A 14319-nucleotide genomic window follows, 5' to 3' on the forward strand; every position below is an offset into this window, starting at 1 on the left:
GAGACCCCTTCCTAGAAAAAGCACACAAGGAGGCTTTCTTGATGGGGAACACTTTATTGTCTTTGGGAAGTTGGAGTCGCTGGGGGTAGAAGGGTCCGGTCGGGTCACTTGATTTAAGCAGTGGACAGCTCTGGTGCTGGTGTCTGTGGGTGCCCATTGGCATCGCCGGTGCAGCCATTGGTGGCAGCTGTGGACTCTTTCTTGCAAGGCAGTGGGCTGGTGGCCACCACTTCTCCTGGCTTGATGCCTGGGCCAGGACGTTCCATCTTGTGCTCTAACAGCATGTGGTTCTGGGGCGGGAGACCCACACAAGCCCTGCAGGGGACAGTGCAGGCTCAGCAGGGCCACCTCAAGACTGTCTTTGCCAGCCCCGAGTCCCACCCGCCACCAGGAGCACCTGAAAATGTTCTCGATGCAGCTGCGCTGGCGGAAGAGGGCATTCACCACAGGGCTGCCAGGGGGCACAAGCGGCGCCTTAAAGAGGAAGCTGAGCACCGACAGCACTGGGTGGAAGCCCTGAGGCTCCGGGTCCGAGGCTGTGCAGAAGCTCACTCGCTGACACAGCTCCGTGAGCAGAACTAGGTCCAGCATGATTGGTGCAGCCAGGAGCGAGTCCTGGATGGAGTGGTGCAGGCTGTGATGAGGGTCTGAAGGAGCAACGTCCACCCCGCCCACCTGCCCGGCCATGCCCACCACACCTCACAGGTATTATGGAGCACCAAAGTGTTTGTCCCACCCAGCATCAGCTCTGAGGTGTACTCATCCAGGGCACGCTTGCTGTCACCAACATAGGGCACATATTTGATCACCACCTGTGGAGATTTTAAAAGTCACACAGCCCTAACCGGCACCAAGCCCCTGCCCTTGGTGCCCGCCTGCACCCCCAACGCACACAGTGGTCTGGCTCCTCTCCAGGCGCGTAGAGTACACGGTTGCTCTGAACCATGTCGTCCACCACACTACTCTTTGTCACCTCCTTGGAGCGGAACTGCAGCGGTGCAGACAGGTTCTGCCCGTCGTTGTTGCCCAGGTGGTTATAGCTCACGATGGACATGGTCTGTGTGGTCAGAGAGACGGTGGATGCTATGCAGTACCCTCACCCTGGCCTCCTTCCTCCCGGCACCGCACGATGCCTGCAGGTACCTTGAGGCCAGAGCCGATGAGGAAGTCCACAAGAACAGACTTGACCTTAGTCTGCCCTGACTTGAAGTCATCACCACCTACGAACACATGGCGCTGCGAAGCCAGCTCCAGGGCACCGGGCACCAGTGTGTTCTGTGGGGACCCGTTGAGGAAGGCACAGCCCTCCAGGATGCTGGCCACAGCAAAAAGTGTGGATGGTGACACTTCCAGGCCAAGCTGAGGGCAGAGAAGTAGTTGGTCAAGGATTCCTCTGGAATGGCATCGGTCCCCAGGAATCTTGGGCGTATGCCCACCTGGATAGTATGCAGCAAGTTTTCAGCTGTGTCATTGCGACCTGGGACCACCTCGCAGAAGCGCTCGGTATTGGCGGTCCACAGAACAATGACCTTGTCTAATCCGGCACTGGATCGGAAATCTCTAATGTCCTTTCGGATTTGCTCCAACTGGGAAAGGAAGGAGGAAGAGTAGGTAGAGTTATCTAAGTTGTCCAGAGGCTTGGGCCCGGGGGTGTAGGTATTATTGTCAAAGGGAGATACCATGTGGCCATGTAACAGGTGACAGTAAGGCCTGGGAGCGGGTCGAGGACCCCACCTGTTGGGCGCGTGTGCCAGGGATGAGGTTGTCCGCACGTGCTGTCTGGTTGGCAGCGATGAACTCAGGAATGTAGACTGAGGGCCGCGGACGCAGGCTCTCCATGTGTGGCCACAGCTGTTCCTGCAGACCGCAGTCTAGGACCTGCGCGCGCCGCATCGCCTCGGCCAGGTTCAGAGACGAGATATCCCAGCCTGGGTTGCGGGGACCCTTAACACCAGAACCATCCCGGACCCTGGGCCCTCCCACACTTACCCCCATCCCGTCCCGAGGCTTTGCCCACCGTCAAACACCAGGTCGTTGGGGGCCACCATGGGTAGCAGCGCACTGAAGGGCACAAACACCTCCTGGCCGTTCCCATCCAGACCCAAGTTCACGGTGCCCGCCTGGGTCAGCGAGCCATAATAGTTTGCCTCCTGGGGGGGGGGGGGTGGCAAGCAGAGCAGGGTGTTGAGGGGCAGAGGGTTTTTGGCTCCCTGAGACTTTCTAGCCCCAGAAGCCACTCCCTCTCCCACCCACTCCCAGTTCTGCTCGCCCCTCAGCGTTCTCCTGGCAGCCACGGCCCCCACCTTGCGACCCGTGCGCGTGGGCCAGGTTAGGCGCAGCCGGTTGGCCAGAACAGCGGCAGTGAGCGTGGAGCCGTTGTTCCCGCCCCAGCCGACCAACATGACCCCAAGCCGGGGCACCTGCCGGGCCGTGCGGAAGGTGAAACGCGTAGTCGTGGGCTGCACCTAAGGAAGAGTCAGGAGTGAGTCGCGGGACCTCGGGCTCCCAGTGTCCGCCGCCGCCCGCGCCCCGTGCGCACCCGCAGCACGCCGCCCTCGCGGCTGACGCGCGTTGTCCGGTACTCGTAGCGCGCCTCGATGGCTTCGGGGCTGTAGACCACGTCCGGGCAGTCCACCAGGATCTCGGTGGCGGGCTCCATCGCGGCGAACTGCGGGCCAGAGCCAGTGAGCACCGGACCACCGCCCGGGAGCCAACCCTAAGGCCTAGGGCAGGGTCGCACTTACCGGCTCAGAGTTGGATCAGACTGCGACAGCCGACAGCGTGGGCCTTAGGGCTCGCGGGCAGCGAAGAAAAGAGCCGATGCCAGCCTGACCACGCCCCTGTTGGGCGTGGCTTGCGGGGCGTGGCTTGCGACCAGGGTTCTGGGCGCTCTAAACCCAGGTGGCCGGAAGCAGGCTCAGGGAGCGAGCGCCATGCGCGTTACCTCGCTGCGCACCCTGTACCACGAGGCAGCCAATGGGCGACGGCCACCGCCAGGGAGGTGGGGCATGCCTGGGCGAGGGGCCTTGGGGGGGACGGGGGAGGGCGTCTCAGAGCCGCACGGCTGGCTGTCCCGCCCGCTCTCAATCCTCCAGCCCTGAGCGCTGGCCTGCGTGGCCCTTCCCAGAGAAGAAGACAGGATGGCCAGGTCAAAGCGGCCTCCCCCTGGGCAGGCACAGTGATAAGGAACGTGGGAACCCAGCGGGCAGGCGGGGGAGGTGTCCTCAGAACTTTCCAAAACAAGTGGCCTCCTCCTAGCGGAAACTTTCCACCGCTGGAGCTGGGCCAAAAAGGTGGATTGTCCGAAAAGTCTGCACAAAAGTAAGAGAGGGCCACGCTCTGTGGGCGGCAAGACTTTTGTTTTTGACGCCGGTGCCTTGGCTAACCCGAACCAGCCCAACTGAACTCATCCGGGTGAAGAGACCCAGGCAGGGTTCCCAGAGGGGACCGTTGGGGAGGGCTTTGATGTATGAAGGGGACACTGTCAAGGGAGAACTACAGGGAGAACCCACTGTACCCTCTAACGTAAAGCTCAGATGCAAGTGAGGCTGACCTGTGGGCAGAGGGGCATCATGGGGAAATGGCTTGTGCTTTAGATTGTAGGCCCTTCCCTGTCCTCTTGTGGTGTACTTGAATAGAAATGACAGATTATTTAATCAGTCTCTTTTAGGTAATAAAACTCTCTGGTGGCCAACATCGGTCAGCTCAGCATTTGTGAGGTTGAGGCAGAAAGACTGCACTGAGACCTTCATTTTGCAAGGGGCTCAGAGCTGGGATCAAGGCCAAGGAAGAGGATTCGGTCCCCAGGTTCTTTCTGGCCAGGACATCCTAGAGCAGGGTGGGGTAGCTGTAGCCGACTGCTCAGGTTGGGAGGTGCGTAGGGACAAGGGTTAGCCCTGGCTCCAGGAAGGCGATGGAAGAGCATGGTCAAGCTGTTCTTAGGTGGTGGGTACACAGCGGCCCACAAGGTGCCTGACTCTCCTTCCGCCCCCTCAGCTGCCTCAGAACTCCCGTCAGAAGTCCAGCCAAGGCCTCGAGGGAGGCCGACTAACCCCGGCCCTCCCTCACAGGCTGCCTTTGGCTTTTCCCTTTGAAAACAAACGTGCTGCCAAGGATGCCATGCCCAGCCTGTGCTGTCTGCTTGGAGCCAGAGGCTGATGTGGCCGTGCTCAGCCTCCGTGGCCTCAGATGCAGCTGGGCTGTCAGCTCTAAGAGACAGGTACCTCTTGCTGGGGTCTATTTTTTTTTTAAGTGTCAGTTTCCAGCAATCTTTCTGTCCCATCCTTCCTAGTAGAGGGCAGCACCTTCTTCCCTGGCCCCACACCCAAAGGCCTCAGTGCTGCAGGACAGCCCGGTCTGCCTATGCCCAGCACTGTGGTGGTCACATATTTTGTAGCTCTCACTACTTGAGCCTGCCTGTTGGGACTCACACCTCACTTCACCACACGGGGCTCTGGTCACTTAGGGCCACCCCACACCCTACAGTGACATACTCAAGCCACAGCGAGGTTCAATCCCATCAAATTTATTATAGACTTTGAAAGCTGGCGGTTCACCTGCTTGGTGTACAGAAGACAGACTCTAAGAAAGGATCTGGAGGTACTGCCTCTCTGTCAATTGTAACGTTTTGGCAAAAGTGAAGACTTTGTAAACACCAACTCCATGGCTCAAAGTAGACCTTCTCCACAGCACAGTTCAAAGGCAGGGAGAATACCAATAAGTTAGACCATGCTTAACCTGCAGCCCCAGAGTGTTGCCCTGCTGTCCCCAAATCTCAGACAGACAAAATCTCAGACAACAAAACAACCCAAACAGACCAGTTCAACCAATAGCCCTGGATGGAGTGCTCAGGGCAGGAGAGGGGCAGCCTGGTCTACCCTGAGCCTGTGCAGTGTAGCTGCCTGGGAAGTGCACCATGCACAACTCGGCCCTGCCCCCACTTAGAAACCAGCATCTACTGAAACATGAAGACTTGGCTCCTCTAGGGTCTGGAGACTCCAGGGATCCCAAAGGAAAGCCAGGAGCTGGCTGGGGTAGGACTGGACCAGGCAGGGGTCTCCAGGCAGCCAGGCTCTTTGGAAACCACCCAAAGATACCCTCACTGTTTAGAAAAATAGACATCTGTGTCCAACATTCTCTCCCTGCCCTTCAGCTATGAGTAGCAGCGAGTGAGTGAGCGAGAGGCCCTGTGGCCCCCACTACTTCCCCAAAATGGCTTCCCTCTGAATGTGCTCAGAACCCACTCACACCACATGCTCGCGCACACACACACACACATACACACACACACACACACACACCAATGGCCCCTTGGATTTGGATTTTGGGGTATGAGACGAGGCACAGTAAGAAAGCAGCAATTGGGGGGCCACAGGCCTACGCCCTGGAGAAGACAAACAAGGTGCCACCCTCAGCACCCCCCCCCAGTGGGAACCCAGCAGGGAGGTGATCCCAGGGCCCACAAATGGATGGAAGGATAGACAAGGCCAGCAGCACGGGACACACAGCCACAGTGTGACATGAAGGGCAGTGTGTGGGGGACAGAAGAGCACATGCTGTGGAGGCCGCTGTAAGGGCTTTGGGCACAGCCAGGAAACTGCAACAACCTTGTCAGCTGGGGAGCTGAAGGCAGCACGGCCTGGCACTCGCTGCTTGCTCTCCCTGGGGCTTCTAACACTTGGAGGCGTGGGCCTTGGAGGAGGCACGGAGTAGAAAAGGTACAAAAATAGACGGTCTCTGCGGCAGCTAAAGGGCCGAGTTCATAGAAAACTAGAAAAGGCAGGCGGAGCCAGTGGGACTGCCTGTCTGCTAGGGCCAGGCCTGGAGCTGCCGCTGGTCATAGTCTGCGATGAGCCTCTTGATGTGCGCCAGCTTGCGGTGCAGGTACTCGCAGCGTCGCTTCTCGCAGCTGTAGTTGGTGTTGGTCTGTGACAGGACGAACGAAGGGCAGGTAAGACACACCCACCTGAGAAGTCGGGTGGGCTTCTCTTAGCACCCGCTCTGCCTCACATACCTTTTTGATTTTCCTGTATTCCTGAAGAATCTGCCCACGGGTTGTCTGAGGGGAAACACCAAGAATTAATGATGTCCCACTTGGGGAAGCCCCAAGTGCCAGCCCTCTTTGGAAGTGACCAGCTAGATAGGCAGAGTATAGCCGCAGGAAGCAGGTAGCCTTCCTGTAATTCTTCTGGCCTATCTATTGCTCCAGGAGAGCAGGGGACACAATGGGGGAAGACACACTGAAGAAGCCACACTAGGGAAGGGGAAATGGTCATCCCAGAAGCCTGACTCCTGGGCAAACCCTATCTGTGGGTCACTGCCAGCTCTGGGTGGCTGGCATACCTCATACTCCTCAGAGCCCTGGCTCAGCTGTCTGAGCTGCGCATCCAGCTGTGTGAACCTGCGCGTGATCTGCTCAATCCGCGCGTGCAGATTGCGGTACTCGCTGTATTCAGCATTGAAGTCATTCTTGTAGCTCTGACGCTGCTCTGATGACGAGATGGCTGGGTACTTCCTGAAGGACAAGAAGGGTTGCAGGGGCTCAGGGGCCATAGTGGGTGGCGGTACCTGGCTCAGGCAGGGCCTAGGTAAGACACTCACAGCAAGTAGTCCGGGGTCTCTGACGAGGATGTAGGAACACTGGCACAGGCTCCATTCAGACCTGCAGAGCAATGCATTCTTATTCCAGGGCCAGTGTCTGTGGTGCAGCCATACTGGGCAGCCACAAGTTGGCACCAGCAGTAGACCATGCACCACCAGCTGGTTACAGTGGGAAGGAACTGTCCAGTCCACAGCCACACAGACCGGTTATGCTGTCTCCAAGGGCCCTTTAGGCAGACCCACGGAACTCGTCCAGTGTCTGGCTGTGTAGGGCATCGGCAATGGGCTGGACACAAACCCCAGCTACCCAGTCAAAGGGCAAATGGTAAGACCTCTGACGACAGGCAAATTGCAAACTTTGCTGGCCCGCCTTCACTTGAGGCTCCCCAGTCAGACTCTACTGTCCTTTGCATGGCACACTGCAGGAGGGATCCTCCACATGACCTCCCTGACCAAACCTAGCACTAGGAGCAGCTGGAGCATAAGAAGGGCAAACAAGGTGCAAGCAGGCCTGGGCTGGGGCTCCTACCAGGTAGAGCACCATTCTGTAGTCCCTGAATCTGTTTATTTAGCTCTCTGAAACAGGGTCTGACTCTGAGCCTGGGCTACCTGGGGAGACGGGTACTTGCTGCTTTCCTCAGTCAGCAGCTTCGAGGTCCCCACATACCCTGTTCCAATCAAATCCCCTCGGCCTAACCCACTCTAGCTGCAGGGCCCCAATTCACGGTGCTAGTCTACAAGTTGTTGGTTCAGTGGCAGGTGCTCACCTCACTGAGTATAAGGCCCTGGGCCTGTCACCAGCAATGCAAACAATTAAAAAAAACAAACCAACCAACCAACCAACAAAAAAACCAGGTTGGAAAACCTGCACTCTGGTGCTGATCCTGCTAAGAACCATTCCATAGGTGCACAGACGGGGTGGAGGAGAAGGGCTCAGGACTCTGCTGAGGAAGCCGCTCAACCTGAGCAGAGTCATCCCATGGGCTGGGCCTCGATGGAAGGAGGGAAGAGTGTCCTGTGTGGCTGAAACATCCTGCCTAATCAAGTATGGGCCAGGTGGCCACTGACCAGTTCTGATACCTGCAACCCATCTGTGTCTAGGATCTATCCCAGACAGGTGTCTGCTGTGTCTGTTCCTGGGAACTGTCACAGACAAATGTGTACTGTCTGAGATCTGTCACAGAGGTGACTAGCTGGGGGGAGGCTGTGGAATTACATGCCCCTGTGTGTTCCCAAGACCCTCTAAAGTGTCTCCTGTCAGACAAAGCACTCCTGGCAGCTGTGTGGTAGCTGAGCCTCTTGCAGACAGCACTGGGCAGGTGTGGCAGCTGTATGCAGAGCCCACAGTGGCCCCGTCAGCCCCTGAAGGCCTTGCAGCCACCTCTTCCACTAAGTAACTTCTAAGAGGCTTCTAAGAGATGTGCCAGGAGCACATCTAGTCATGGGTGTTGTGATGGTTTTCATGTGTAAAACTTGCCTTGGCCAAGGTGTCTGTTCACAGCAGTATAAAACCCTAACTAAGACAGAACTTGGTACCAGGGACTGGGGTATTGCTGTGACAGGCCTGCATGCTTTTGTTTGGAAAAAATGGATTTGGGGATTTTAGATTTGGAAATCAGTGGAATGCTTTAAATGGGGCTTAATGGGCCATCCTATTAGGAACACGGAAGGCTTTTGTTAATGAGAGTGATTTGAACTGTGCAGACCTGGAGAGGAGGTACTCTCAAGGCCTGATACACAGGGCTCCTCACACATCCTGCTTCGTGAGCAGCCACAGAGATGCCTTGTTTCTCAGTGTCCTCCGGCCCCAGGGCTTAGTGTGCCTATCTGCCTTGGCCTGGATAAATCCCTGCATCCAGCTGCTCTCCTCACTCTGCCTCTGCCTCTCTGGCTCAGGGCATCTCAGCATTGCTTTTCATGTTACCTCTGGCTGGTGCTTCAGCTCCTAGCCCCAAACACTGGGTAGTAGGCTAGTGGGCTGCCACGGTGGCCCTAAGTCCTGACGCCAGTGGTTGTCTCACATCCCACATGAGAGGAGACAACCAAGTGGTACTGACCTGGGGCATCTGGTGGCAGTGCAGGGGCAGTGGATGCATCAGGCTGTGGGGCGGGGGGCCTTTCTTCAGGGGGCCGCTCCTTGTCTTTATGCTTCTTGGACTTCTTCTTGGGTCGGCTATGTATGTGTGAGGAGCCAGTAGGTTGCTCAACCTGAGGAAAGTCAGTCAGCAGGGGAAGACCAAGGCGGGGTGCTGGAGCTGGAGTGGCCTCCTGATGCTTGTAGTCCTGGGTACTGTGGCCTAGGTCATTACTGACATCAGCCAGGGGGTCGTGGGTCCGTGTGGGCTCCAGCCGTGGGGGCAGATGGCTAGAGCTGAGGGTATCTGATGGGGTAGGTCCTGGAGCAGGCAGCAGAGTCTCATGGCCATTGGGGGCACCCAGTTTGCCATTGAGGGTGGGTTGTGCTCGCTGTGTGAAATGTGAGATCCGGGGCTTCTTGCTGGCCAGGGGGTCAATGAAGTCTGTAGGCTGTGGCCGTTTCTGAAAAGCCATGGAGACTAGACTGAGCAGAGATGTGGAACTAGTAGCCACCTGCAGGGTCTGCTGTGACCACACGGGGGCGCCCGCACACAGAGCTGGCCACACACAAGAGAAGAAGCGCCCAGACAGAGAAGACTGCCCTTACTGGGCAGTGAAGGTGCCTGAGGCACACGGCTACCCAGAGAGACACTTCTACCCCATAGACAGCAAGTCCCCCCAAGGAGTGTGGCTCAGGCCGTGGACATTGGCTACAAAGGCTGTGGGGCACCAGTGAGGACCCCACACTCAACCACCCCCAGGCAGGTACCTGAGAGGGTGAGGTGCAGCGCCCGTGCTCTCGGGGCGGGCTGGAGTCTGTGGTGGCACTCTGTGGCTGACACAGCTTCCTGCAGAGGAGTGGTAGAGGCACTATGGGGGCACTGCCACTGTGCCTGGGGGACTATGTCTGCACAGAGAGGGCCAGGTTCTCAGAACTAAAGCTGGGCTGTGCACAGGGGAGCTGGCAAGCAGAGCCATCTGTGTGCTCACGGAGGACTCCCACTTTGGCATGCTGAGGTGCAGGCAGTTAGTGCCCTGGCTTGTCAGTGAGATGGAGAATTGCATGCAAGATATGAACACATACGTTGCCTGCAGCACATCAGGACCCCACTGGCACACAGGCCATCCTGTGTGTCAGCTGTGACCCTGTATGTGGTCCTGGCATGCTGGCCCTATACACCTGTGCTTGTGGAGCACTTGGGTTAGGTGACCCTGACAATGGCACACATGTGTCAGCCCAGCACCACTGGAGGGTGAAGACAGAAGATGGGCAAGAGTTAAGGCCTGTACTATCTCTGTAAGACACTGACTCAAAAAAAGAAGCCAGGCATGGTAACACACACCTTTAATCCCAGCACTCAGGAGGCAGAGGCAGAGGCAGGAGGATCTCTGAGTTAGAGGCAACCCTGACTTACAAAATGAGTTTTAGGACAGCCAGGGCTACACAGAGAGACCCTGTCAGGAGAAAAAAAAAAAAAAAAAAATAGCAAGTAAGCTGGCTGTATTGCCCAGAAGCATGTGGCAGGCAGCAAGCCTGGGGCTTCTGTCAAGATGTGCCCTCTCAGCCGCTCCAAGCACTTGGAAGCCCAGGCACCAGCCAAGGCATAGGCTGGGGATGAGGCTAGAGTGTGGTGGTGTCCCCGGATTTGAGAAATCGGTAGCAATCTTTCAGGGAGAAATCCCTCCAGAAGCAGCAAGCTGCTCTGCTCATAGCACCGGCACCAGGGGAGGCGGCGATTATTACGCTGCTCCCTTGGATTCCGCCTCACACACTTCTGTGGCCCCAGAGGTGCATAGGAAGCCATGGGGATATGGATGGGACATGCTGGCCCAGAGGAAGCTGCATAGTTGGTTGGGAATAGCCATAACTGTGAGCATGTATGCCAGCCTGCTGCCCCCCAAGTGCATGCCTTACCGCATGAGCACACGCTTCAGCAGCTGCTGGTCACCCTCAGAGTAGCCGGGCCAGTCCTTCTGCACATTTTTGTACATGCAGTCCTGCAGTGTGCATGTGCCATCCTTGGGGTTCACACTGGCCACCTGCAACATACCAGTTTTCATTGACTGTCACTGCCTGCGGAGGCAGCAGAGGTGGGGGTGGAGTATGAGTGCCTGGGGGAGCACTGGACCATGATACACCACCTCAGGTCCCCTGCACTTGAGCTGCTGAATGCCCAGATAGTCTCGATGAGGCAGAGCCTGTCATCCATATGATCACAGCCCACCATGACCCCCACCCTTTCTGATAGTGGCCACCAGCCAGTCCTTTCTCCCTGCCACAGAGCTACTTGATCTCAGGCTGTCTCTCAGGCTCAAAGAATCTGATGAGAGGCCTTGAGGGGACCAACCGTTGTCTGCGCTGGCCTTGCTAGGTGCCAGAGTGCAGCACATGAACACATCAGCCATTCAACTGCACCAAGGCCACAACTTCTAAGAACTGAGAGGGATACGTTATACTTAATGGGCTTTGAAGACATAGCCGTGCCTTATAGCCCGGGCTGGCCATGGAGTCACAATTTCTTATCTGAGGATGCAGAGACCACAGGTATGCCAGCATGCTAACCTGGCAGAGCCTTTTACTAACAGTCCACTTCACGATAGCACTAAGATTTAAATGGTGCACTGCCATGCCCTTCACTCATGGCTACTCCAAGCAGGCGCACTTATTCCCATATGCAGGCTCCTCCGTGATGGCATGTGGCCCCACTGACCAACACTACCTAAGATATCCTGCCTTCGGGCAGGCTTCCGGCTCCCCTGATGCATCTAATACCCTGGGCCACCCTGCCAACACTAAAGGCATAGTCATGAGAGGCTATGGCTCCTCCCTGCAGATGCTCAGGGACTCTGATGACCTGTGGAGACTGCACAAGACCTGACCAGGTTGTCACACCTGCTCAAGATAGGCTCCTTTTCAAAACCTGAGGGGTCCTGCTGCCCCCACAAGATGCATCATACACTCAAGAGTACCAAGCTGATAGGACTGGTCAAGGTCCGACCTGGCATGGTTGATCAGAGGCCCTGGGAGCTGCAAAGAGCCTCAGATGCCCCTGGCTCCATTGCATACTGCATGCATGTACTCCATGGCCTGAGGCAGGGGCTGAACATGGTCTCTCCTGATTCCAGAGCTTTCTCTGAGACTTATTATGTTGCTACCAGAGCACAAGGGCCAGGCCACCATAATAATCCACCTCTATGCTGTCCCCAAAGCCTGGCTGGTGCTGACATTTTATTTATTTTTGAGACAGGGCTTCTCTGTGTAGCCCTGGCTGTTCTGGAACTTACTCTGTAGACAGGCTGGCCTTAAACTCAGAGATCCACCTGCCTCTGCCTTCCAAGGGCTGAGATTAAAGGTGTGGGGCACCACCACCATGCACATCTGTCTATAAGAGCAGCCATCTCTCCAGCCCTTGAATTAGTTTGTCGATTATCAGGGAGGGGAATGAGCGCTCTGAGTGGACTCAGGTCACGAGACAGCAAGTTCCTTTTTCACTGAGCAAGCTCACCAGTCCTCAGCCAGGGTATGAAGTCAGCATCAGTGCTTACCTTTCAGAGCCCCAAGATGTCTCCATGGTGGAGAGAGCAGGACGACATAGCCCATGTGTGCCAGGCTGTCCCCATGAACAGTTCAGGGCTAACAGCCAGCCACAGACACAGGCTCTTAGCAAGTCTCCAGGTCAGTCTGCCGGCCAAGTTTGTTTACCATATGGGTCTGCAGGCATCACCTGTCATGGACCCAGCTGGGGGGCACTGAAGACCTCAAGAGGATAGGCCTGAGCCCACCATGAAGCCAGGAAGCCTGGAGAAGTCTTTTTGCACTGCTTGCTCACATAGCACATGCGCTCAAGCTGGTTGGTCTGTACCCACCTGCTGTAGCAGGCTGTCCAGGGTATCCTTGTCTGCCTGTGTCAGTCCATCCTTCTGCAACCGCAGCAGCAGCTCAGCTTTCCTATAGGGCCTCAGGGCCAGGAGGTGGAGCACCCGGTCTCGGAAGGGCCTCTGTACCACACTGCTGGCTCCACTCCCACTGCTCTTTCTGATGGCACTTGCCAGGTTAATGGGGGTAGCACGTTTCCGGGAGGGCACTGCATCAGCTGCCCCTGGTGCTGGCTTCCGAAACTGAACCTTTTTCCCTGAAATGAGAGCCTGGTTCAGGGTACAGGAAGCAACCACATACCATGCCATAGAACAGCATCGGTAGTCCACAGCACAGCAAAGCAAGCACTAGGCCACAGGAGAGAGGTGGGGAGAGACTGAGAAACCATGTGAATGTGTGGGCATCTTGCCACAGCCCAAAGGCAGAAGGCACTGGGGGCTGACATAGTCCCAGGCAGGGCCTGGGGAACATGGAACACCAACCACTACAGGATATGTGAACCCCTGCATGCAAAATTAGAGCCCTCACCTGAGCCTGAAGCATAGGTACCCTCGGGCAGGACTCCATAGCCACCTCAGCTTGCTTCTGTAGCTTTAGAGGTAAGCATGAGTCACAGTGCCTGCCCAGTAGCTACAGTAGAGACCCATGGCCTCAACCAGTGCTTTGTGGCAGCTGTAGTCATCAGGAGGCCGTTTTGAACAGCTGTTCAGGACAGAGCAAGCTAGGAACCTGGAGACCTTGGGCCAGGAGGATCTCCTCCAGTCCTAATACTTCCCTTCACAACTGGTTCAGGATGATGTGCCTGGCCTAAGGTCAGAGGGGTGAGATGAGGCCAATGAGACACTCTGGGTTGGAGTATATCCAAGGCTATGAAGGTTTTGATGGTTTGAAACAGGTTTCTTTATATAGCCCAGGCTTTCTTGATTCTCCAGCCTCCTGCCTCAGCCCCCTGGGTGCTGAGACAACAGGTGTGCCTATTAATTATATTCATCCGTCTTAGAAATCATCATGGCACCCAACAAGGTGTGACAAGATGCGGTTGCTAACCACACATTCATTCACATGTGTGCACACCCCATTTGGCCTTGAGGAGAAGGCCTCTGTCACCAGGGATAGCACAAGGTCCTAATACCAGGGCCACAACAGTGCCTGTGATAAGGTCTAGCCACGTTCTAACTACCCAAGTTCCACCCAGAGCTCCCCACACAAGTGTGTGGCAAGGCGGGAGCAATGTGAAATTCCCACTATTTTATATGCATGAGTATTCTGCATGTTTGTTATGTCTGTGCATATGTGTGCAGTGGCCAAGGAGGCCAGAAGAGGGCACTGGACCTCCTGGGGTTACAGTTGTGAGTGGCTACTTGGGTATCTCGAGCCAAACTTGGGTCCTCTGCTGAGCCATCTAGCCATCTCTACAGCCCCTACTCTCCACCCCTCAGACAGAGTCTCAGTGGACCAGGCTGGCCTCAAACTCACTACATATGCTAAAGTGGACAGGGAAAGACCAGAACGCCTCAACGCTACACAAAGAATTACAGGAAGCTCAGAACTGCTGAACCCCTGAGAAATAGTCCTCCACAGGGCATAGTGATCAGCCTTGAAAACATATTATATGAAGAAGCAGGCTGATCTCTGTGAGTTCCAGGATAGCCAGGGCTACATAGAGAAACTCTGTCTCAAAAACAAAACAAAACAAACAAACAAACAAACCAACAAACCAAACCAAACAAAAAACAAAAACCAAGGGGGATGTGTGTGTGTGTGTG

General features: G+C 56.1%; 3 protein-coding genes across 3 annotated transcripts in view; 1 reads left to right on the forward strand and 2 right to left on the reverse strand.

The window, feature by feature from the left end:
• The window catches only part of Kxd1 (KxDL motif containing 1), a 168087-nt gene that overhangs the window by 93912 nt on the left and 59856 nt on the right, over nt 1-14319 (forward strand). The gene's annotated exons all lie outside the window — the stretch shown is intronic.
• On the reverse strand, nt 35-2956 carry Isyna1 (inositol-3-phosphate synthase 1). The gene is made up of 11 exons (XM_034521021.2): nt 2745-2956; nt 2540-2668; nt 2304-2465; nt 2018-2150; nt 1735-1928; nt 1437-1586; nt 1144-1359; nt 893-1057; nt 699-812; nt 398-615; nt 35-315 (listed from the first exon to the last, which is right to left on the reverse strand). The coding sequence occupies exons 2-11, from the start codon at nt 2657-2659 to the stop codon at nt 114-116; spliced, it is 1674 nt and encodes a 557-aa protein (XP_034376912.1). The 5' UTR covers nt 2660-2668; nt 2745-2956; the 3' UTR covers nt 35-113.
• Nucleotides 4510-14319, reverse strand: part of Ell (elongation factor for RNA polymerase II) — a 46151-nt gene continuing 36341 nt past the window's right edge. Inside the window, exons 5-12 of the mRNA XM_034520736.1 lie at nt 12544-12809; nt 10592-10716; nt 9446-9524; nt 8658-9138; nt 6601-6661; nt 6343-6514; nt 6014-6058; nt 4510-5925 (exon numbers count right to left, since the gene is read on the reverse strand). Of these exons, the coding sequence (XP_034376627.1) occupies nt 5809-5925; nt 6014-6058; nt 6343-6514; nt 6601-6661; nt 8658-9138; nt 9446-9524; nt 10592-10716; nt 12544-12809 (1346 nt within the window). The 3' untranslated portion in view covers nt 4510-5808. The remainder of the gene's footprint in view (nt 5926-6013; nt 6059-6342; nt 6515-6600; nt 6662-8657; nt 9139-9445; nt 9525-10591; nt 10717-12543; nt 12810-14319) is intronic.

The sequence above is a fragment of the Arvicanthis niloticus genome, chromosome 16 (assembly GCF_011762505.2).
Source record: "Arvicanthis niloticus isolate mArvNil1 chromosome 16, mArvNil1.pat.X, whole genome shotgun sequence".
Taxonomy (NCBI): Eukaryota; Metazoa; Chordata; class Mammalia; order Rodentia; family Muridae; genus Arvicanthis; species Arvicanthis niloticus.

What these genes read in the sequence shown, in the direction of transcription:
- Isyna1 (XM_034521021.2), bottom strand. Translation starts at nt 2,659, where the DNA reads ATGGAGCCCGCCACCGAGATCCTGGTGGACTGCCCGGACGTGGTCTAC. An exon ending in CAACGACCTGGTGTTTGACG is followed by an intron (nt 1,929 to 2,017) that starts GTGGGCAAAGCC and finishes CCCGCAACCCAG; the next exon opens with GCTGGGATATCTCGTCTCTG. An exon ending in GAGAGGAGCCAGACCACTGT is followed by an intron (nt 813 to 892) that starts GTGCGTTGGGGG and finishes AAATCTCCACAG; the next exon opens with GTGGTGATCAAATATGTGCC.